The 22864-nt window shown below is 43.4% G+C and overlaps 1 protein-coding gene across 1 annotated transcript in view; it reads left to right on the top strand.

Moving 5' to 3' along the window:
• Positions 1-2799: 2799 nt before the first annotated feature.
• The window catches only part of ubl3a (ubiquitin-like 3a), a 27272-nt gene continuing 7207 nt past the window's right edge, over positions 2800-22864 (top strand). Inside the window, exon 1 of the mRNA XM_079171473.1 lies at positions 2800-3461. Coding sequence (XP_079027599.1) covers positions 3432-3461 — 30 coding nt within the window. The 5' untranslated portion in view covers positions 2800-3431. The remainder of the gene's footprint in view (positions 3462-22864) is intronic.

Below are 22864 nucleotides of genomic sequence, written 5' to 3'. Positions count from 1 at the left end.
TGATTAGTCGAGCAACATAAAATGAATCAACAACAATTTCGATAACCAGTTCATCGTTTATGTCATTTATCAAGCTTCTCAAATGTGACAATTTGCTCTTAATTTCTGTTTTATATCATCACATTGACTTCCTTTGGTTAAAGACTGTTGGTCAGACAAAACCGTCACCTTGTGAACATTTTTCAACATTGATCGTTGTACATTGAAAATAATCAAGAGATGATTTAATAACGACAACAGTCATTCGTTGCTGCCCTATTTGGTAGCCGGAAATCATACAATGACCTTAATTTTTAAAACACAGCCAACAAAAACAGATTCACACCTTGTGTGTGTGTGTGTTTGTGCAGGCATACTTGTGCTTTTGTGTGTGTGTGTGTGTGTTTGTGAGAGTGTGTTTCAGCCTCACTACCCCCTCTTCACTCTCCCTTTATGGTGGGGAGATTAGGTAGTTAATCCTGTAGATCTCAGAGAAAAGCCACTCCTGATGCCACAATAGATTTCACTCAGTCTACCAGAGAGAGGACAGACCTGCTGCCGATACGCATCTCGACCTCTGACGAAAACAGGGCCCACACACACACACACACACACACACACACACACACACACACACACACACACACAAGGCACAGCACTTCACCAAGGACAGGATATTATATTACATATGATGCATGCTATAAATAACATCACAACCATTTTGAACTAATATTATGAAACACACTCTTAATGATAATGCTTACTACTGTATTTAATCCATGTAATACTTACTGTATTGTATGAAATAAATGTAATACTTAGGACATGTCTGATATATCCAATAAAACCAGTTATTCACACCCAAAAGTCTCTCAGGCTGTTTAAAAAAGTCCATTGTTGTATTGTTTCAGCATTTCCATGACAGCACAAGCAGTCCTGGGTACTTATTTGCTTATTTATTGATTAAGTCATTACACAGGGGTGAACAGCCTTTCCCCCGTGTCTTACTCTCCAAGTAACTGATCCCTTCCCATGGACCAACTGTCCATGACTGCAAATACAACTGTAAACAGTCCCATTTGAGTGCTACTGTGAATCCCAGAAGACTCAAGTTGAAGGACATTAAATCCAGATCTGCTGTTCCTGAGGGTCCTGATCTTTAACCTTTCCTGTTCCTGAGGGTCCTGATCTTTAACCTTTCCAGACATGACAGGCACTTTAGAGTATTCTTAGTGGTTAATAATGTATCATATTGTTATTTGTTAGAAAAGGCCTGATTAAGACTCTTCTACAGCTGCAAAAAAAGACAGTTAAAGATGAATTATTGTGTTTGGATGAGGTGTAGCATATAAACACTAACAACAGTCTGTCATCAATTTCTTATTTCCCCAGTAAGGAATTGATTATCCCCACCCCCCCTTTTTCTTTTTTTTTTTACAGCTGCTTGTTTCACAGGGGTGTGTGTGCGGTCATTCCTCCAGCCTAAGCTGCACTCTCTCCCACTCATGCTCCTACTACTTACAGCACTCTCTTCCTTGTTCAACCACCCATCTGGGGACTGCCGCCATGTTCTCAAAGGGGCTGCATCAAGCAGCACGTTGAGAAACACTCAACCCGGATATAAAGTAATTCCGACTTCAAAATAAAACATATACTTAAAATGTAACATCTAAATACGCCTTAAACACGATGCCTTCTATCAAATGTGTATTGAACATGTTGGAATGAATAACATTTTCATTTAAAAATGTATTGTTTTATGTTCATCAATAATAATGATTGAATAATACAATAATGTAACACTGACAGGGCGACCATGTTCAAACCTTTGATAATTTAAGTACATCTTGTTACCAATATTTCTGTACCTTTACTTATGTATTACACTTATTAATTAGGACTTTTACTTGTAATGGTGTCACAACCTGGCTTATGAGCCATGACAAACATGGGCGAGCCACATGTCAATGGTTTAACAAAAGTAATTTATTTAACAAAAGCAATTGAATTCAAGCTATAGCCAAATATTGAAAAGGCTGGCAGTGTGAATAGCAGTATACATGAGTAATGTAAGGTGTGCATGAGGGATTAGGTGGTGAGAGTTGTAAGGTGCACACAAGGAACCAAAAGAAAACGGAGGTAACGCTGCAGTCTGAGGCCTGCAGGACAGAAGAGGATTATATGAGTGAGGGTGAGCAGACCAGTTTATTTTAAGAGAGGTGTAGGTACTTTCCTTTAAGCAAATTATCTGAATACTTCCTGGAGGCTGTCGGTCACATGCGAGCCAAGTATTTTGCACTTTGCTTGTTCTGTTGAGAAAGAAAATGCTGACCCAACCTTACACCTTTTTTATTATATGTAGTTACAAGTACATGTAAGTATATGCCATTACTTGTACCTACACAATATATTTTTGCCTGCTGCACATGTTCATATTGTCCATACTGTAAAGGTAATACATCTTAGCATATTCATTTCACACTGTCCACACTGTATTTTTTAGGGTATTCATATCTACCCCTTACTTTTTATTCTATACAGGCCTATTATATTTATGCTATGCATAAGCTTACTCTGCTCTTTCCTGCTTTTTTGCACTTGTGGTCAGTGGGCATACGTGTACTCTGTGCAGTGTTACCAACGTCCTTGTAATAAAGTAATACAATCACCAAAAAGCTTAAAAAAAAGAAGAATGCGCATACTGCACAAGAAAGCTCAAAGCGGTTTTATTTTGTAATGAACAACCGGAAGTCCCACGTGTGTTTCCGTTGCTACACTGACGTTAGTTCTGAGAGGCAGGCTGACAGCTGAACGTAAAGGTACAGCGACGCAGTAACATTAGGCTCACAACAATCACAACAAACTCCCGTTTTAAAGAGAAGGACCGACAGATTTCGCCGCGTGACGAGTCTTTCGCACCGACCGGCGGACGTGTTTAAGTTTATCAGAGGAACCGGTAACCTTGCGGATATTTTTTTTGTTCTTTTTCACCGAGAGAGAGAGAAAAAAAGATCCGTGTCCGGATGTGCCAGCAGTGTTGGGCTTTTCTCTCTCGCATGGCGTAGGCACCTTTCTCTAAAGCCGGATATTCTTGATGTTTGGTGGGTCGGAGGAGGCCCTCGGGTCCACAGTGTGTCCCGCTCACATTTACCAAACCTGCAAATGTCCCAATTTGTGTGGGAAATGATCAACGGGCGGATTGTGCAATAGAGAGGAAGAAAGCGTCGTAACACATCCAGACTAGAAAGTCACCGGGATTACGTGGTGTTTTTGTTTGCTGCTCGAAACCCAAATAACAACAACAACAACAGCGACGTTTGTTTGAGCTCTTACAAGGGAGACGAAAAGAGGAGATATTTGCTTCCTTGTCTCGTGTGACTCTCTCTCTCTGTGTGACTCTCTCTCTGTGTGTGTGTGTGTGTGTGTGAACCCCTCCGAGGAAAACCTTCACGATGACGGGCAGCAGCACCCCAGCGGACATGGTGAGAGGATTTCACACTTAACCATTTACATCCATTCATTTCCTCAGAGGGCTGAGAGTGTTCTTGTAGTTTTATTTATTTTATTTGAGAACATCGCTGAAACTGGCATTTTAACTTTATTCTTATCAGTGTTTGTAAGTTTTACCTCCTTAACTTAAACTCCTGCATACTTTTATATTTTGCTGACCATTTATTTAAATGTATGTATGTATTGTACGATGGATTTTTCCTAGAGTTCCAGGTAGCCATTGGCTCCCATTGATTTCTCTATAGTATTAAACTTTATAATATTTAACTCCCGGATAGATGTGAAAGTTTCCATTGAATTGCATCAGGATGTTAACGGAAGTCTGACTAAATGAAGGCAGACTTGATGTTCATTAGAGGTGAAACGGTGACGTTTTATAGTAATAAGTTCAATGGGGAGATTTATTGCCAGTTTTGATGACAAGTAGCCATTTATCAAGCAAGCGTTCGCTGGTTCCAGCTCTTGAAATGTGAGGATTTCCTGTTTTTCTCCCCTTTTATGGAACTCTGTATTGAACACATTTGGTTGGTCGGTAAAACAAAACAATTTGAAGATGTCAACTTGAGCTTTTGGGGAAATTTGTGATGGGCTTCTGTCGGTATTTAAAAAAAAAAAAAGAATAATTTATGGACTAAATGAGTAACTGGAAAGTTAGTCGCTGGCTTGATTCTCACTGCGATGGATTACAAAACTTTTAACCTCCAGCGTCACAGAAAGCAAAGCTGGAAAAGCAGTTGAGCAGAAGGCGAGGTGCTCTTCTGAAGTGCATAGTGACCGGTTATTTAATTGCCTACTACAACCCCATCATGTCCCACCTACTGATGTAGTGGTGCTTTTAAAGGAGGCCAAACTATGACCTTTCAGTCTGTGGTCACCATCAGGTGACTTTACCCCCACACCCTTCCCAAAGACACCATCCCTTTATGACTTTATTTCTAGATTACTGACTGTGTTACGAACTCTCATCATAAAGATTTATGTCAGCACCTCGTTTGGGCGAGCTACTCTGCAAATTAAAAGGCGTGTGAAATGAGTTTAACTCGGCTCAGACGTGACATTTCCCCCTCTTGTCTGTCATCTTCGCTGCTAGTCGGCTCTGAGATTACTGTGGCTGTTCTCCTGCGTCCTGAGTCTGTGATCCCCTGAACAGCAGGTCCATTATGTCGTTGGGATAATACCGTGTGGAAGGTGAGCCGGCCTCTACGTACATGTGGTCCGGTCGAAGCTAAAGCATCTAAGTATAGCCCGTCGCAAAGACTTTCAGTGGACTGGATTCCCTGGACTGGATTCCCCGACCTCTTATGACTGGTAGCTAAATAACAAAAGGTTCATAGAAAGTTGTTTGTTCCGTCACTATCTGTGTACGTGGGAGGCTTCGTATTCGGACCTTTAGTCGCAGTGTTATGGGTCAGTTTATAGCCCTTTATGGTGTTTTTTCTTGTGTGCTATACGATTATCATTCAGAGGAGTTTGGTAGACGCCCTCCAGCCGTCCTGCTGAAGTGTCTTTGAGCAACACGCTGACTCCCTGCCAGCTGGTTTATAGCTCAGCCTTTTGCTCGGAGAATTTCCCTTGGGGGGGGGGGGAAGTATCACGTTATTATCGCATCACTTCTCGCCAGCGCCGGGGCATAAAGTTCAACGGCAAAGTATTAATATGTCCAACTGCACGACTCTCCAGCATTGTTTTATACGGTGTATTTATTCCTTCAGGCTCGCGTTATTAACATCAGCCTGCAGCAGAAACATAAAAGGTCAAGTTCTGCACACGAGTTAAGACGTTTTCAGGATTACTGCCAGTGGAAAATCTTCAGAGCCTAGCTGTTCTTCTGTGGCTTAGCCCAATCTATACATCAAACTCGCTCCGTCCCCGAGGAAATATCAGCTGTGTGCATTTAAGCTCTCCTGCTATGTGGTGGAAATCAGCAGCAGATGCACTCTTCGTTTTTTTTTCCCCTCCATCAACTCTCGCTCCGTCTGGGGAGTGAGCAAGTGTATGCACACACGCACGCACGCACGCACGCACGCACGCACACACACACACACACACACACACACACACACACACACACACACACACACACACACACACACACACACACACACACACACACACACACACACTTATAAAGGCTGTGTACAGTGGGAGCGAGTAGTAGGAGGAGATTGCCGGTGCCAAACATTGTGGGTGAATGAATCTGAGAGAAAGAATAGGAGAAGGAACAGTCATGCCTCTTGAGAATGGAGGATGGGATAGGAAGAGTGAAGGATGTGTGAGGAGGAGGGGAGGAGGGGGGGGGGCTAATTGCCTCGCTCCGGGTGGACCTCAGAAGTGCTGACAGGGGCTCGAAATTGTTCCCATGGCAACAGCGAGACGCTTTGATCTGAAAGTCTGGAGTGTGAGGAAGGGTTGGTGTGTAACGACGAATGCTGAGACAAGAGAAGGCACAGAAGCAGGAGAAGAATAAAAAAAAAAAAAAAGCAGCTCGGCGCAGATAAGAGCCGCTGAATAAATACACTGAGAGTCCCACGCGGAGCAGAGAGTGGATCTCAAAACATTAGCGCTTTCGATACGTCCCAGCGCGGCAGACAACACGGGATGTAGAGACATACACACACACACACCTATAGAGAGAGGGAAGTACATGGCGGCTCTACTTCATTGTGAGGGCTCATCAGTTGTAGCTGTTGCCTTTATTCATGTTTATTAAGTTACTAATACTTGTATTACATTAAAAGAACTTTTGGGTCAGAAAGGTCTTGTGAGACTGAGAATCCACGGAAACTTTTAGTCAATTAATTCATTACTTGCAACTATTTCAATGTGATATTGCCAAAAATTAAGTGGTTTCAAGCTTCTCAAATGTGGATAAACTGCTGATCAGTCAAAAAAACCAAGTCATTTGAGGATGTCTCCTTGAAATTTTGAAACTTACTACAAGTTTTCCTAATTCAAAATTTCCTTTTTCTTGCTTCAGCAACAAGAACTTGTCAGAACAAAGCGTCTTTGTTCCCATAACTGACGTATAAAACATTAGTTAATACCTTAACCATTAATGACGCCAAAGCCCAAAGTGGTAACTAAATGACTGTTACTTCTCCTCCTGTTCAGAAGTGTTTACTGAAGTTGAACAGGCACACATCTGATACTGATGTGATGTGAAGAAATAAACACTGTTCGCACACGTACACACTCGTGCACACTCTGTGGGTGGTAATCAAGAAACCCTGTCATTAGTGCAGTGGTGAGTACGCGTTGATCACAGCCCCAATGCTCACCCAGACCAGGAGGTACGATAGAACGAGTTAACCCTTTAAATGCCTTCAATATTTCAGTTCTCATCATTCCTTCATTTAGTCAAGCAGCACCTGCACCGCATGCGGCCCATGGGTTCAGATATTAGTAAAAGCTAGTTACCGCTGCTACTCTGTGTGGCTAATTATAACTATGGTGCTTTGAAAGCAGTTTATAGTTCATTGCCACATTGTTAAGAGAGTCCCCTCGGGGACACACCCACACACACACACAGGCACACAGACACACACAAAGGAGTCAAAGGTTGGGGTCGGAGGTCAGCGGTGTGCTGGTTGCGTTTCAAAGAACAATGGCTGGGGTGTCCTTGCTGCTCCCTGTCCCTCTCCCTGTCCCGAGCTTAGCTCAGCACTTAATGACATCGAGTAGCAAGAGACGGAGAGAGGTCGGCAGGCTGGTCTTCAGCCTCCGGCGGGGCGGCTTTGATTGACACATTCAGCGGGAGAACGAACACTATTGAACCCTGACAGTTGGATGATGCATTGTCAGTGAATATTGTGCCGTTGCAGATGCCATGTGTAGCGAGTCTGACTCACAGATCGGGATGGCATCACCCCGCCCGGGCGCAGGAGTTGATCTATCGACTGTGACATTAGTCACGTGGAGGCCTCGCGGGCGCAGTGGAAAGTTCTGACGGCGGCTCTGAAGATGCAGGAGCTGTGCTCGATTATTCATATTCATTTCAAGCACATCAGGAAACTGATGACTCAGAGTTGAAGTGCTGACAGATTGTGTAATGCAGCAGCTAACATATCTAATACCCAGTCGCTAGAGGTATTACTGAACACTGAATTGGTGAATAATAATAATAACAGAGAAATGAATGGATGTTTAGCGTACATTGATAGGCTGTGAGGCTGTGCCTCGTCTCTGTAAGAAGGATTGCAAAGCATTTCATATTTGCGGGTGACAGTTGCTGGTATTATCAAGCATTAGCATGTTGTTGATGTGTACGTCCGGCAGCCTTTCAGTGATTGCGTAGAATCAATTTAATTGTATTGACGCATGTCTGCCACACCAACAGGAAGTCCTGTGGAGAAGCTCTCATCCATTGGTTGCTTACGTAACTGTTAGTCTGTGTATTCTTCAGTGTGGCATGTGTCTGTGCATGTGCATCCATGTGATGTCCTGTATGAATAAGGACACCTGCTGTACATACCTGTCAGCAGTCTTTCATGTCCAGCAGATCAGTTATTCATCACAATGTGCTCTGTAGATGCATGTTTGAGGGGGGTCATGTTGCTCATGGTGGTGAAGAAGAATGTTATGTCAGAAATATAAAACGTACAGGAGGCAATAAATATAATTATTATTATTATATTCTGGGGGGCGGTGCCTATGCAATCACGTATTTGATTTTGGTGGTTCTCGGTGATGCAAGATACCTACAATATGTTGTAGGTATGTTACTATATTGCAAGGCTGCTGTATAATATACCTCGTTTGCTGAAGTTCAGGTTTTATTATTGTGATGCAATATATTTCACTTACAGGCTGTGTGATACACGACACACACGCGTGTGACGGACAACTAGAGCGTTTTGTAAAGGATTTGTCAAATGACTCAGAAGATGCGGAATTCTGTGTTTTTACTACGAGGATGCTGCCAATTTAATTTACTTTCCTGTTGGTTCTCTTTGTGGAAATGTACTCCTCCAGGTTGACACATCTCTTCTGTTGAATAGAGGCTAATGGATTTGTCTTTTTTTTATTTTTTATTTAGAACAAAAATGTTATGCATCAAGATGAATCTATAATCGTAGCCCTCTGAATCGAATGGTGAGGTGCGTAGAGACCCCCCCCCCCCCCCTCTCTAGAGAACTATAATAACCACCAAGATTAGATCTTCAGGGTGAAGCTCGCTATTAGATTTCACTCACGAGGCTTGAAAGTGCGACCCAATCTCCTTTTGTTGTTGGTTTGTATTTCTGATCCGCCCGGCTAGAAGACTGAATCGCTCTGTGAGTGACTCAGAGGGTTTCTAAGAAATACAACCTGTGCGTGTTGGGATAAGGGCTTATTCTGCTGGAACATCCCCCCCCCCTCCTTTCAGCAGTCACTGTTGGCAGGTATGGCTTTGCTCAGGCTGAGGAATGTGTTGAACTACTTCACTGTTTTTTGGGGCTCCCGAGGTCCCTGGTTCAAGAGAAAACCTCTGGTCTACACTATTGATGCCGGTGCAGTTGAACATTAACATCCCAGAAGCAGAGAAAGCCATGTAATGAGCACCAAATTCACAGCGCTAATAACTTAATTCCTGATCATCGGGTTCTTGCAGGAACACCTCGGGACAGAAGTAGAAGTGAGGACGCTCTTCAGATGTTGATGCCCTGCGTTACAGAGTCAGAGCATGACGCAGACGAGTGGGTGTGAGTGCCGAAGTCCTTAACTAGAGCCTGTGTGCCACTCTTGTGTTTTGTTTATGCGCGTGCACATTTGCATGGGTGGAAAAAAGAAACCAGCTCAAGCACAACCGCTTCTTCCTGTTGAGTGTGACGTGTTCGCTGCTGGCTTTTGCCAGAGGAGTAACACCCACTACACAAACTAGAGCTTTAAACGTCCTCGCTTTACGCACAATGGCGTCGTGGCACTGTCCCATTGGGTCCCTTGTATCTGTTGTCTCTATCTGCTAATCTCTGTTAGTCTTTACCAGTCACCGAAAAGTGTGGGACATTCTCTGACAAATTGTGTTCATTGATTGTATTTTTCAAAATCTCCAATATGACGCTGTTGAAAGAAAGCCTTGTCCACAATTAGGGGTATAATTCTGGTGGACAAATCTCAGAGAGCACACCGAAGACATCGTGTTCGCTGTGGTCCTGACTCTTCAAGTTAAACCAAATGAGCCCAACAACAACTTTATTTTTGTCTAAAGAAAAAGGAGAAGATGAGCTACTGCTTCCTCATACTGAAGAAATGACAGCCAGAGGAAGCTGTGTGCTGGCTGAATAGAGAAACGCAAAGGAGGAAGAGAAACTTGTGTTGAGAAAAGGGGGTCGCAGAGTGACACACAGAGAGGAACATGGGCGGCCACACAAAAGCTCACTTTGCTGAACTTTTTAAGTCCTCAGTCGCTGAAAGCAACCGTGTGTTTAACCTTCTGCTCATTTGCGTTTCTCATATCAACTGAGGCACTTGTGTGAAGCGATATTTTATTCTTTGCCAATCATGAATGTGAACTAATGTGACTCATTAATGGAGACAGGGAGTTCCTGGGTTGTGTGTTCCTATTTTGGATAATATGTTTCTAATGGGGGGGGGGGGGGTCTTTCCATACGCTGTCATTTTCCGACATGCCATTTAAATAGAGGTAAAACAAAAGCGCTCAAGTGAAAACACTGCATTTCCCCGTTAGTCTGAGTGCTGAGTAGAAGTAGAGTGCAAGTGTGCGAAGGAGAAATAAGCGATGGGGAGGGGTGGTGTTTGACTAGCTCACTAAAAGGAGCCTTTCAGCTGCACTGGAAACAATTTCCAGCCGAGGGGACATTTATATTAGAGCTTCGCCTTTGCCAGCACAGACTGTTTGTGTGTGCGTGTGTGTGTGTGTGTGTGTGTGCGTCAGGGCAGCTAGCTAACAAGAATAAACTCCCTCTTCCTGATACATTTCGGGACAGGCTGCCATTTATAAATCAGTCCGCGAATCTGTCCCAATATTCAAACGTCATGTGCCGGCGCAGTCAGACAGAGAATACGCACCGCGGGAATTAGAGGAGCAGTGTTGAGACTCTTTGGGTCCCAGACAGGGCAGACATTAGCCACGGAGCAGTCATCCAAAGGTCAGGCCTCATCGGTCTCCAGACCAGCTGATATATGCCTTCAACCCAGACTTTTACTCTGTTGAGGGTGGTAATTAGAGAATCACCTTTGTATTCCCAACTCTGCAATGCGGAATATTTGACCGTCTCTTCATGTTATTATAGCTATAGGTGCTGCAACTTAGGAATGTGTTTATAGTCAATTCATCTGTTTATTTTTGTGTTTTTTCTTTCAAATGTCAGGAAAAAAATAACAAATCTCCACAATTTCCAGAGCACAGGTCAACGTCCTCAGGTTTGTCCAGTCAACAGTCCAAAACCTAAAGATATTGAATTTTGTGTGATTTATAAAACCAACAAAAAGCAAGAAATCATGACATTTTAGGAGCTGCAGCCAGAACATGTTTGACATTTTGCTTGCCAAACAACTGAAATGAGGACTCAATTATTCAAATTGATGGGTGATGTAGTATTTAGAGCCAGCCACCGTGGCAAAATGTTGGACAAAACCTGATTCTTCAGTAACAAAGTTTGAATAATTAAAACTTAAGACCATCACATAAACCTAGAGGATAGTTACATCATCCAGGAGGGTCGTGTCGTGTGTCGTGAGGACAAAATTTCCAAATCCGAGTAAGGAACCAGCAGGTCCGCAGGCTTCCATCAACCATCTCCAGAGGTCGTCCTCCAGAAGCGTGTGTGTCACAGACACCGAGCGCTAACTAAACTAACTTAATCCTCAGCTGATAATGTGAGCCAGCTTTAGTATTTAAGCTTTCAGAGGTTTGTGAACAGTCTGTGTAGACACCAATAATCCTGCAAATTCTTCATATGCTTATTATACCTAAACTTATTGTTTGTGTTAACCACTTTAAATCCTTTTTCTGCAACTTCAGTGTAAATATACTACTTTTGTTAACCTTACACTAGACTTACAAAGACAAACTCCTGTGTATTTGCTGCACAAGTGTTTCCGATGCTGAAAGATTGCCAAGTTCATGTGGAGCAGGATGTGACCGTGCTGTAATTGTGAGCGGGAAATGGAAAGGGTGAAAGACGATTGTCAGGAAATGCTTTTGGCTTGTTGCTGAAACGTTGTCGTGATGCCAGAGGTAACAATAGGGAGATGTTAGCCTTTTGTTTGATATCGATACAAACGGAGATGTCGGAGGGAAGTAGTCACAGAAGAGTTGAAGATAGAAAAGACAGCCAGAGACAGGAAGGACTGTGTGTGTGTGTGTGTGTGTGTGAATGATCGAGAGAAAAGGCGAGCATAGAGAGAGGGTATATCTGGCCTTCATGCTGTCTTGCACAAATTTGTCATTGCATGTTGAATGCTATGGAGCTCTCTGACTGTGAATATCGCTAATGATCCCAGCAGGGGTTTGGTGTGTGTGTGTGTGTGTGTGTGTGTGTGTGTGTGTGTGTGTGTGTGTGTGTGTGTGTGTGTGTGTGTGTGTGTGTGTGTGTGTGTGTGTGTGTGTGTGTGTGTGTGTGTGTGTGTGTGTGTGTGTGTGTGTGTGTGTGTGTGTGTGTGTGTGTGTCTGAGGCTATCTGAATGAGCTAGCAGTAATGAGGCATTGGACCTTGCACTAGAATGATCGAAGGCTTCTTTTTTTTTTTTTTTCTTGTTTTCTTGTAATGAGGAAGCAGTGGTTTATCTTGAGGGAACCAGCAGAACTGTGACTCACAAAGAGGACATCGGATAGCGACCTATTGCTTAGCGTAATTACACATTTCTTCGTGGAGTGGCTTCTCCGCGCCGGAGATCATTTGATCTTTTGATCTTACATTCTGTATTCGAGGCGAGCGGGTTTGAAAAGCTCAGATGTTTGGTCATGAGTGAGGCTGGCACGTTTCAGCTAAGTTCCAGCTGAACGGAATGGCACAGAAAAGCTCCCGTCAGCTGATCTCGGTGCAGTTACAGTTCATAGTACAGTGTTGTTTTAAAGGCTCACTAGAACCATTAAGGCTCAGAGCTGGCAGGTACAGCGGTCCTGTTTAATTTTTAATCTAAATGTCACAGTGTTGCATAAACCGGGCTTAATCTGTGAAGCCAAAGTGTGCTTCGTTCTCAAAGTGGTCTTGACCTTTTTTAAGCTACCTCTGCAGGCACTCTGCTTGGAACTCAGGTGGATTCATGAGGAGGAATTATAATATCTAGCCTGGCTGTAAACATCTCGATTATGGCTCCCCTTGGCTGGTTATGTCATCTGTATTATTCATATACCTTTTTTTTTTTTCCCCGCTTTGGAGTGGAACAATGTTTGTCAAAAGATCTTGATTGGGTCCCCAGCCGCCACCCTCCTCGTCCTCGCTTCCTGTTGCTGCTTGTGTAAGCGGTTGGCTCCACTGAGGCTGCCTTCTTCCTGTTGTGCACAACACAAACATACCAAGTGGCTCAGATCTCCAACAAGACAACAATGAAAAGGGAAGCAAAGAGGAAACCCCCATAGACGCACGTCTTACATACTGCAAACGCAGACAGTGTTATGTTTGTGTCTGTTGGGAACATTTATTCAATTCATTTCACATACATTGTTTATTAAATGTGAACGTGGGCTTGTTGGTGGATTATTATTGTTATTATTAGTGCTTCATATATCTACGATATAAAACTATCTACAATACATCTAATACATTTGATGTTTTCCTGTTTACTTACTACACTTGCTCACTTTAAGATCATTCATTGCATGTAAACCAGCATTTATTCTTGTCACTGCATGCTTCTTCATTCCTGAATAGGCCTTGAAAACACTCTGTGTGTGTGTGTGTGTGTGTGTGTGTGTGTGTGTGTGTGTGTGTGTGTGTGTGTGTGTGTGTGTGTGTGTGTGTGTGTGTGTGTGGGGTAGTAATACCCCTGGTTGTTTCTGTCCAGTGCCATCTGGTAAATTCCAGCACGAGGGCATTTCAGCCTGCCAGCAGTCTCTATCTGTGTGCCTCTCTCTCTCTCACACAGACACACGCACTCACATTTTCTCTGCTACACACACACACACACACACACACACACACACACATGGCGTTACGTGAGTTGTGACTGCAGGGCAGTACTGTTTTCTGGGGGAGAAAAAGAAAACGCAGCATTGTGGATGTAACTCCTGTCTCCCAGCCGTTTGTCCTTTCTACTCTGATGTCGATGCTCTCTCTCTCTCTCTCTCTCTCTCTCTCTCTCTCTCTCTCTCCGTCCCATGTTACATCAGTTTCTTCCATGTCTGCTGAGCCTTTATAGTATCTGAGGACGGGGACAACGATGGTAATGGAAAGGGAATGAGTTTTGGAACCGCAGTGTGCTTCGTCAATGGGGTGAAAACCATCAAGAAAATCAACAACTTGTCAGGATGTGAGGTTCAGAATTGGATTTGTCGACCAACCATTCACTTAGAATAATGGATTTTGTCTTAAAATGTTTTTCTCAACTCACAATCCTTCATGTCAGGCTGAAAACCCACCTGGCAGCAGCAGTATTACACACAGGATCATGGCAGTTGGTAGAAAATATGACATTACATTTGTCTTTCTCCAGCAAAACCCTTAAATACGAGACAAAGAGATTATTTTTTTTGATGAATAATCCCAGAGCACAACTCCAGATTGCAGTCCAGATCCCAAACGTATTAAATATTATATAAAGCAACACATTCTGACATTTTAGAAGCTGGAACCTGTGAGTGACGTCACTTTAGTAAGTGGCTGAACTGATTAATCAGCTCTCAAACTTGTTCTCTGTAAACAGATTTTGATCGATGAGTAATCATTTCAGCGTTGCAGCACTTTCTTCACAAGATATATTTCTAAATTTGAATGGGGGCCAGCTGCGAATGTAAAAATGCATAAAATCAATTAAGGTGTAAATAACAAATATATTTCAATAATCTAACCTCTAATGCTTAATGTCAAGGATGCACACATGAACAGCACGGAGAAGTGCTAAGTAAGCACAACCGGAAAGGTTACAAATCAAGTTAATCCTAGCTGCAGGGCATCAGCTACACACACCGGGGAGACCACCTAGGAAAGAGGATTTGACAGGGTGAGGATGTAGAAACCGTGTAAGGAGGGAGGGGGAGAGGTCACCACATAGTGTGTATGACTCTCTTGGGAGGGAGAGAACGGCTTTGGGATGCTTTACTCGACTCTAGGGCTTTCGCATACTGGGGGGTCGGGAAAACGCGGGGGAGGAAGCCACTTTGGCGAGACACACTGTGACGGAAGTGAGGGAGAGTGAGGAGGAGGAGGAGGAGGAGGAGGAGGAGGGAGCAGACAGGGCTGCTGCAGAGCAAATGGGAGGAGGTCGAGGACAGGAGGTCCTTTCATCACAGCCATCATCAGGGATCATCCACCCTCTGTGTGGTCCCTTCACACCAGCAGCATGCCGACACGTGGCCGGTTGGCCTTTTGGTTTGTGTTTCTGCTGGTAGCTGTATTTATTTCCCCCCCCAGAGCCTGAACAGACAGAATATAGAAGAGCAGGCAGGACAGTTCCTGTTGAATTTGGGAAACAGAACCGCACGGAAATTCAGACAAACGCGTAACACAGATTTAAAACTCCATTGCTAACTGCTTACATGTTTTCTTTCAGTCACAGTTTTCCCGTTCAACGGTATTGTATCATCAACCTTTTTTTTGCTGAATGAACAGGTTCTTCTAGTTCAGTCTTTCTCTCTGCTTCCCAGCCAACAATCGGTTGTACCTCCACAGACCTGATGTAACCATTCATGGTGCTCGTAGAGTAGAGAAAGGAACATTTTGGGTACAGAGGACATCGTGTAACTCTGCACTGTGCTGTTTAACGAGCGTGAGATCCGAAATGAGAATCTGTGTCATGTGTCGTGTGATGCGTGATCATGTATTGGAGAGCTTGTAGATTGATACGGAACCTCCGTATGTTAGCTGTTAGCTCCGGTGCTGCTAACGTAACTGGCTCTCCTCCAGCTGATTTAAAGACGTATTTGTTGTTCATAATGTATATCAGAGCTCTGCGACTAGATCGACTACAGTCCGTTATACTTCTTCATGCCATTTATATACCATCCTCTATATCTCTTGTCTTGTGTTTGGGGGGGAAGGGCACCGGCGGTCTAGACGCTGACGGAGGGATCAGAGGAGAATCGATTGAAGCGTACGAGGGCCTTTTCACGTCTCGCCCCACAGCTTCAAAAGCAGAGCCTCAGCAGGCATTTTGAGTGTTTTTTGATGTTTGTGTTTATTGCTCGTATACGAGCGACTGTAATTCACCAAGTAGTTAGCGGATGGCCGAAGGAACTAAGTGGATTTCACATTCACGCTTCCTCTGACCTTCGTTGTTCCCTCTTTGAGTCCCCCGCTCTCGTTTCCTCCCTCAGTCCCACGGGCTCGCCTCCAAAAATGTCAGCGTTTCCTCTGTCCTCCTTGAGCATCAGACCTCGTCATCACTCTCATGGCGTCTGTTCAGCATCAGCACTTTGGAGGTGATGTGTGGTACAGGACTCTCTTAAATCTCTGTTGTCTATTTCCTCTCTTCTCACTGTTAAATCTCTCTGTCTGTTGGTCTTTTCTCCAACATGTTCCTTTAGTTTTTTATCATGTCACTCAGTGTTTTGTGTTTTCTTTCTCACTCTGAAAGTATTTATTAAGAGTTTTCAAACCTCCCACTAGATGTGTCTGCGGTGGAGGTGGGCTGTGCTATTGTCTAACACCTTATTAGGTTACGAGTGCAAACTGTGCGTTCTTCTATTATTCTCAGTAGTTTCCACAGATGAGGACAGGTGAGGGGGGTTTTAAACCTGCTGTAGCCGGGGATTTTTGGCCATGAGGGGCCAGCTGAAACAAGTTGTGAACACGACATTTACACTTTTGAGGTGATATGGCAGACTTGTAACCTAAACTTGCTGTCCTTTTGTGATTGCGTAACCAAACAGAAACACATAATAAAAACAAAAAATGTGTAACAAGTTTAGATACATATGTAATACTGTACTGTGAAGTCTGATCACTAATAATGTGTTTTGGCAGTAATAGTGGAAATACAAAATATGCAAATATGAAAGCATTTCATTCGTGTGCACATGCATCAGTTGTCATGTCTGTGTTTAGCAGAACAGAAATGAGGAACTTGCGGTCCAGTGACCTCAGATGATCATCTCTTCAAACAGCTAACAGTCAGGCCTGTTTAGTCCGGCCTAAAACAAGATTACCATCTGGCTTTTAATGATTTATTAAGGGATCCACTCGCACGGTTTCAGATGCTAAAACCACATAAAAAACCACGTTTTATGTTCAAGGAGTCATTTGTCATTTTGGAAATACATTTTTCCAAGAGTTAGATATGAGAGTATCAATTAAACTCGCATCCGGTCAACAATTATTTTTGGGGTGGGAGGGGCATGCGTATATGTGTGTGTGTGTGTGTGTGTGTGTGTGTGTGTGTGTGTGTGTGAGAGAGTACAGCACTGTACAGTAATTAACTTCAGTTTCGGCTCACATTTGGCACGTTAATTCATTTGTCCCCGGGGTTTTTTTCTTTTAACAGCCATTTTGAAATGTGAAGAAGCGAGACAAAGAGTAGAGGGAGAGGCGGCAGGAAGCCAATGCGAGGTAAACCTGCGTCAACCTCTTTGTGAAAGCTCCGATCACAGAGAGGAAGCGATAGGGAGGAGGTGTGATCAAAGGCGCCTACCTGGCATCTGTCAGGAGAGAGGAATGCAGCGCTGTGTGTGTGTGTGTGTGTGTGTGTGTGCGAGCGAGCGAGCGAGCGAGAGTTAAGCGAGTTTTCAGAGCAGAAAGCAGGAGGGGAGATGACAGCATGAAAGGCAGCTCTGCCTGTTTCTGGAACGAGGAGAAGCAGCTGATGGATTAAAGGGTTATCTGTTTGTAAACGGGGAGAAGGGAGAGAGGACAGAGAGAGAGAGAGAGAGAGAGAGAGAGAGAGAGAGGACAGAGAGCTGAGAGCTGTCAGGTACAGTACCGGCTGCAGCGCAGGAAGTTGCCTATCACGCTGGAGACAGGAAGGAGAGGGAGGGGAGAAGAGGAGCCGAGTGGTTTCACGCTCGCGATGAGGACGTCAGCTTATCAAAGGATAGGTCTTGTTGAATGACAGTACAAAAGGGAAGAGGGGCTTGGAGAGAGCGAGAGAGAGAGAGACATGAGGTATGATGGGGCAGCCGTGTAATGAGACGTGTGACTGATAGTTGTGAGAGAAACTGAAGGGAGTTTTGTCGCTCATTTTCTCCCGGATCCAAAACCCAGAGTTTTAACTGCAGCGGTATCGGATAATGACGTTCACAGCTGCACGCCCAACACATTCAGGGTCCGACTTAAAGTCTGAAAAAGAAGACCGTACGATACAAAAATCCTCAATGTCAAATAATGAGTTTTCCCTCACCATTATGGCACAGATGTGTATTTTCAGTTTTTGCAGAGGAGCCGAAAAGTGGAGCGCTACCTTTTGCTTTCGTGCAGTTCAACGGCCACAGGATGTTTTTATGATCTACTGAAGGAAAGAAGCCATCATTTAACAACACTAATAAAGCTGTAATGCAGCCATTAGCCGCCTCAGCCACCGGTAGTTAGCATGACGCACCAGAGAGTGCATCGGATAAAGGTATGTGGTGTCGGCCTTTACGACCCCTTTTTACAGGAGATCCCTCTCTTTGATGACTAATGTCCTCAGTAGAGGACAGGAACAGAGAGGAAGGTCTGTGTTTTATGTCCAGTGAACGGGCGGCTCACGCTGTACACAAAAGAATAGGAAACTCTACTGGGAATTGATCCTAGACGTGTGGCTTCAGAGTTACCACCGATATTACGAGGTACTTAGTTTTTCATTTACACATCGAGCAGTTACGGAGCAACGTTATCATCCGTTTAGAGTTGGACTTTATGTCACCTTTATGAGATTAAGTCCAGTTCACTCCTCTCTGTTTTTTGTTCTCTACCAACTCATGAGGCTGTTAAACGCTCCACTATGTTCCCCAAGTAGTCATTAACTCTGTCTGCGTGCTGTTCAGTGCGGAGCAGAATACAGCCTCACACTGTATTATTTTAACGTCATTATGGCTTTAGAGCTCCAGGTTTTCTGTAGCACAGCCCCCTCGTCCCCCAGCCTTCTGAGGATGAACGTATAATTCCTGCTCATGCTGTGGTAGAGTCAAATGATTGTTTCCAATATGATCCCAGAGATAAGCCCACTGTATTGTACTCTAGTGATTATTCAGGCATGGCTGCTAAGCCCGAGTGCATGCAGCAGAAACACTAGCCGAGGGTTATTTGCATTTTTGCACCAGACACAAAAACACTGCATCGTGTCCTCTGAAGAAAAGGCCAGTTGTTTGCTTGTTAGACACATGCTGAAACTCAATCACTCTCAAATTTAAAGCTGACATTTCATGCTTGTATAGAGGCAAAAGCAGAGGCTACAGCACCCGACTTGTAAAAGGATTTGTATGAACGATCGACTGTGAAGACATTGGTAATATGTGAGATCTTAATGGGCTTTTTCTTCGGGTCCTTTTCGAGCTGATCTTGGTCTTGTCTGTCGCAAAATCTGGACAGTGAATGCTTTGCTGAGCAGTGTATTGTAGCGTGAGCCCTGCTGGCCTTTAAGCAAACACTGTTCATTTTGAGCAATGATCGACTAAAAATCGCTAACTTTTCCTAAAATGACATCATACGTTTAGTACTTTTAAAAAAAACATTGCTTATCGTGATTTTTCACTTTGATATCCATCAAATCTGTTTCAATGTCATGGAGCAGGATATAAGCAAGGACATTTAATGAACTTTATATTAATCAACTGATAAGATAGAAGACTAATGGACATTTGTTTTTTCCTGTTAAATGATCAAATGCTCTGGTCTTTGAGGAAACTATTGACCACCGATAGTGTTTTCCTGATATATTGTACCCCGTTGGTACAAATGAGCATATAATAAATATACACGATAATATCGTAATGACCTAAAAGACGCTCCTTAAGCCTTAAGAAAGGTTCCACGGTTCCTGTAATCGCACTAAAGACCAGTAGTGTCCATGCACAATGACCACTAAACGGGACAAAACGGCACAGATGACTAACTTTGGTTTGACTCTGTATTTGGTATTTCGTAGGTATAAAGTAAATACATATAGGAATACCTAACTTGTTGCCTTACTTTATTTCACAGTTTATATATTAGTCCTTCCTACAACCTTTGTACCTCCATGGAAACAACAGATACCTAATGTTTTGCATATGTTGAACTTTGTGTAATGCACGCGGATCGTTAAGCAGGGAAAAACAAACCATGACACACAAGCCACAGTAGATAAGTGCCCTATAAAGATGGTAAAGTTAATAATACACAAACTTCAGCTGGGTCAAGGTCCTACTGTTTATTTCTAGATCATTACTGCAGTGAAGCGGTCTGTTGCATCCCTTCGCCGACTTCAGGGACGCAGAAGTTTGTGCCGGGCAGATATAGTCGTGTGCCGTGATATTGAAGCTATATTTGGATAGCCTACAATCTCAATCGGAAAATAAACGACATGCACGAAAAGTTCTTAGTATGATCCAACATTGTAAGTCATTACAATCGGTACAAAAACGCGGACATCGCGTCGCCCGCGCGTTTCATGAAGTTGAAGATTTGAAGCGTTGTACATTACAGTAATCAAACCGTTGCTGCGTTTAATCTGAAGCAGACATACGTCACGTTTAATCCAAAGGACAGCATCCTCTGACATATTTCAGCTCCTTCTCCTCCTCGGGATGAAAATAGCCAGTTGGTTGTCTCAACTATGTTTGTTTATCCCCAGTTAGTAATGTGTCACGAAATAGATTTTGAGGAACGAAAAAAACCAAACCCGGAATCAAATTAAGTTCGAGAAAGTACCTAAAAAAACCTGATTGCAGTAATGCACTACTACCCCCGACGCTGCGAGACACACATGCTCACAGACGCACAAGCTCACATACACACACATGCTCACAGATACACATCCTCACACACACACATGCTCACAAACGCACATGCTCACATACACACACATGCTCACAGATACACATGCTCACATACACACACATGCTCACATGCACACACATGCTCACACACACACATGCTCACATACACACACATGCTCACACACACACACATGCTCACAGACACACACATGCTCACAGACACACACATGCTCACACACACAGAGATTACAAGCCCTCGCCTTCGGCTTTGTTTTCTCGTATCAGACTATCATCAGTCAGCCTCTGTTACGTAAGTGCTCCGTCTGTGTGTATGTGCGCACACAAAGGAAGAACAACTATTTATAATATTGTATTAAATGTGTCAAACTCGGAATGAGGCTATTTGACAAATCCAAAGAGTTTATTTCCCCGTGAGCTCATGCGGTATCTGAAGAAGCTGCATTCAGCGACGCTGTTACAGTGATTCTGATTTCTTTTTCAGGGTGTTTTTAATTAAAAACAAAACAATGGCTCCGTGATAGAATTTGTGTGCTAATGAGGGTTAATAATTGCAGTCGCTCTTTATGTTTGCAAAATCACTAAGAGCTTGTAAAGCAGGAGGGTTTTTTTTGGACTCAGTTTTGGCTAATTAATAAAATCCGAGTGTCTTTGTGGCCGGTGAACAAAACCGCAACATAAATATGTCTCCTGTTTTATGGCTTTTAACATTCCTTCAAATACACCGACAGCCGTGCCAGAAAGAACAGCGCCTACAAGTAATTATCAACAAAATCATTATGCATGCGGGATTTGTATTCTCAAAGCGCTGCGTTACTACATTCTTGGGTTTACAGTAGATTTAATAGGCTGGCTACTGGATCCAGCTGGCTTGTTTTAAACAGACCCCAGTCGAGCTAATCCCCCCCCCCCCCCTCCCCTCCCCTCTCCTAAACTCATTCATACAGTTAGGCCTCCACGCTGACAGCGGTGGCTAACCTTAAGCAGACTACATATAAAGCTGGTCTAATATATTCCCGCAGGAAGTCTTCCCGCTCTATAATTTGTTGACTGCTGCAGAGGGCCTGAAGAGCAGCAATACTCTTTAATGCACTTATAAACACAACACACACACACACACACACACACACACGCACACTCTATTGCCTTGAGAAAGAGTTGAGAGTGGTACTCGGGGAGGAATAATTATAGATGGCGTTGAATTTCCTGCTCTCCACCGTGTGCAAACAGTGTTTAGCCAAGAGGGTGTGCTTGCATCACATGTTTACACCATGGCACTAGTTGGTAGCAGGGTCACGTTACTGTAGTGTGTAATACGAGGCTAACGGAGTACTTGCGTGTTCGGACATTGTTTTTTGTTTTAAAACCCCCCAAAAAAACGATACCACAAGTGTTTTGGCACCGTTGTGTACATGACAATTCATGCACAGTCGGCACATGCGCGCTGTTGTAAAGAGGAAAGCAGATTGTTTACTCTGCTGTTGGTTGCTTAGTGTCAGATCATATTGAGTATTATTGTACTTCCTATAATAAAATGTCTTGTTTGTCTCTCTCTCTCTATCATACATATTTAAATGCACTTTTACAAATCAAATTTTGACTACGTCATGGCTCAAGAAATTTAGTTTTGATGTTGTCGTCGTACTGGAAAGCAGCATTTATGCTTTGTGTGTTAACAGTTTCACCTCTTTCATGCACGGGTAGCCTGTTTCTATATATTTAGATGTTTCACAGAAGTGGACGGGAATAGAAGCTGCTTCCAGGAAGTTTCAGTATCATTTCACATACTCGCATTAGGGAAGTGATGTCCTCACTCTCCTCTAGTTCTCCACAAGCTTTGCAAACTGGTGAAGCCTTCGTGTAGCAGATCTACGAGCTCAGAGAGAGACTAGCAGGACGTGAACTTTGTATGCATGTGTGTTTGCCTGCGGATATGTATTCTGCATATTAATGTTTATGCATGAATGCATGATACACTGCTCTCCCCAATACCTGGAGCTATTGTAATTGAATAACCTTACCTGAGCTGTCACGTTAAAGTCAGAATCAATGTCAAGGGTGACGTGAGGCAAAAGGAGAACAATGGATGGCAAAATCTCACCTGTAGAGATACAGATGGGTGACAAATGGAAGGATTTGTTTTGGAACTTGGCGCGTGTCTGGAGATTATACAAAGAAGGCCAATTCATTTTGAGATGCTTTAGAAACAAGGTGGTCTTAAAAATCTTTATTTGAGTATATATTTTGCAGCCAAATCAAGTTGTTTACAGGATATTCAACCTTTGTTTCTTCATAATGCATGTAAGACTCGACCCGTTTCCTTACAGGTGTTGTGCAAAGGCAATAAAGCAGTGCACAAATGTGAGA

The sequence above is a fragment of the Pholis gunnellus genome (genome assembly GCF_910591455.1).
Source record: "Pholis gunnellus genome assembly, chromosome: 13".
NCBI classification, from domain to species: Eukaryota; Metazoa; Chordata; class Actinopteri; order Perciformes; family Pholidae; genus Pholis; species Pholis gunnellus.
The sequence above is the reverse complement of the archived record's forward strand: the minus strand, read 5'-3'. Positions and strand labels throughout refer to the sequence as shown.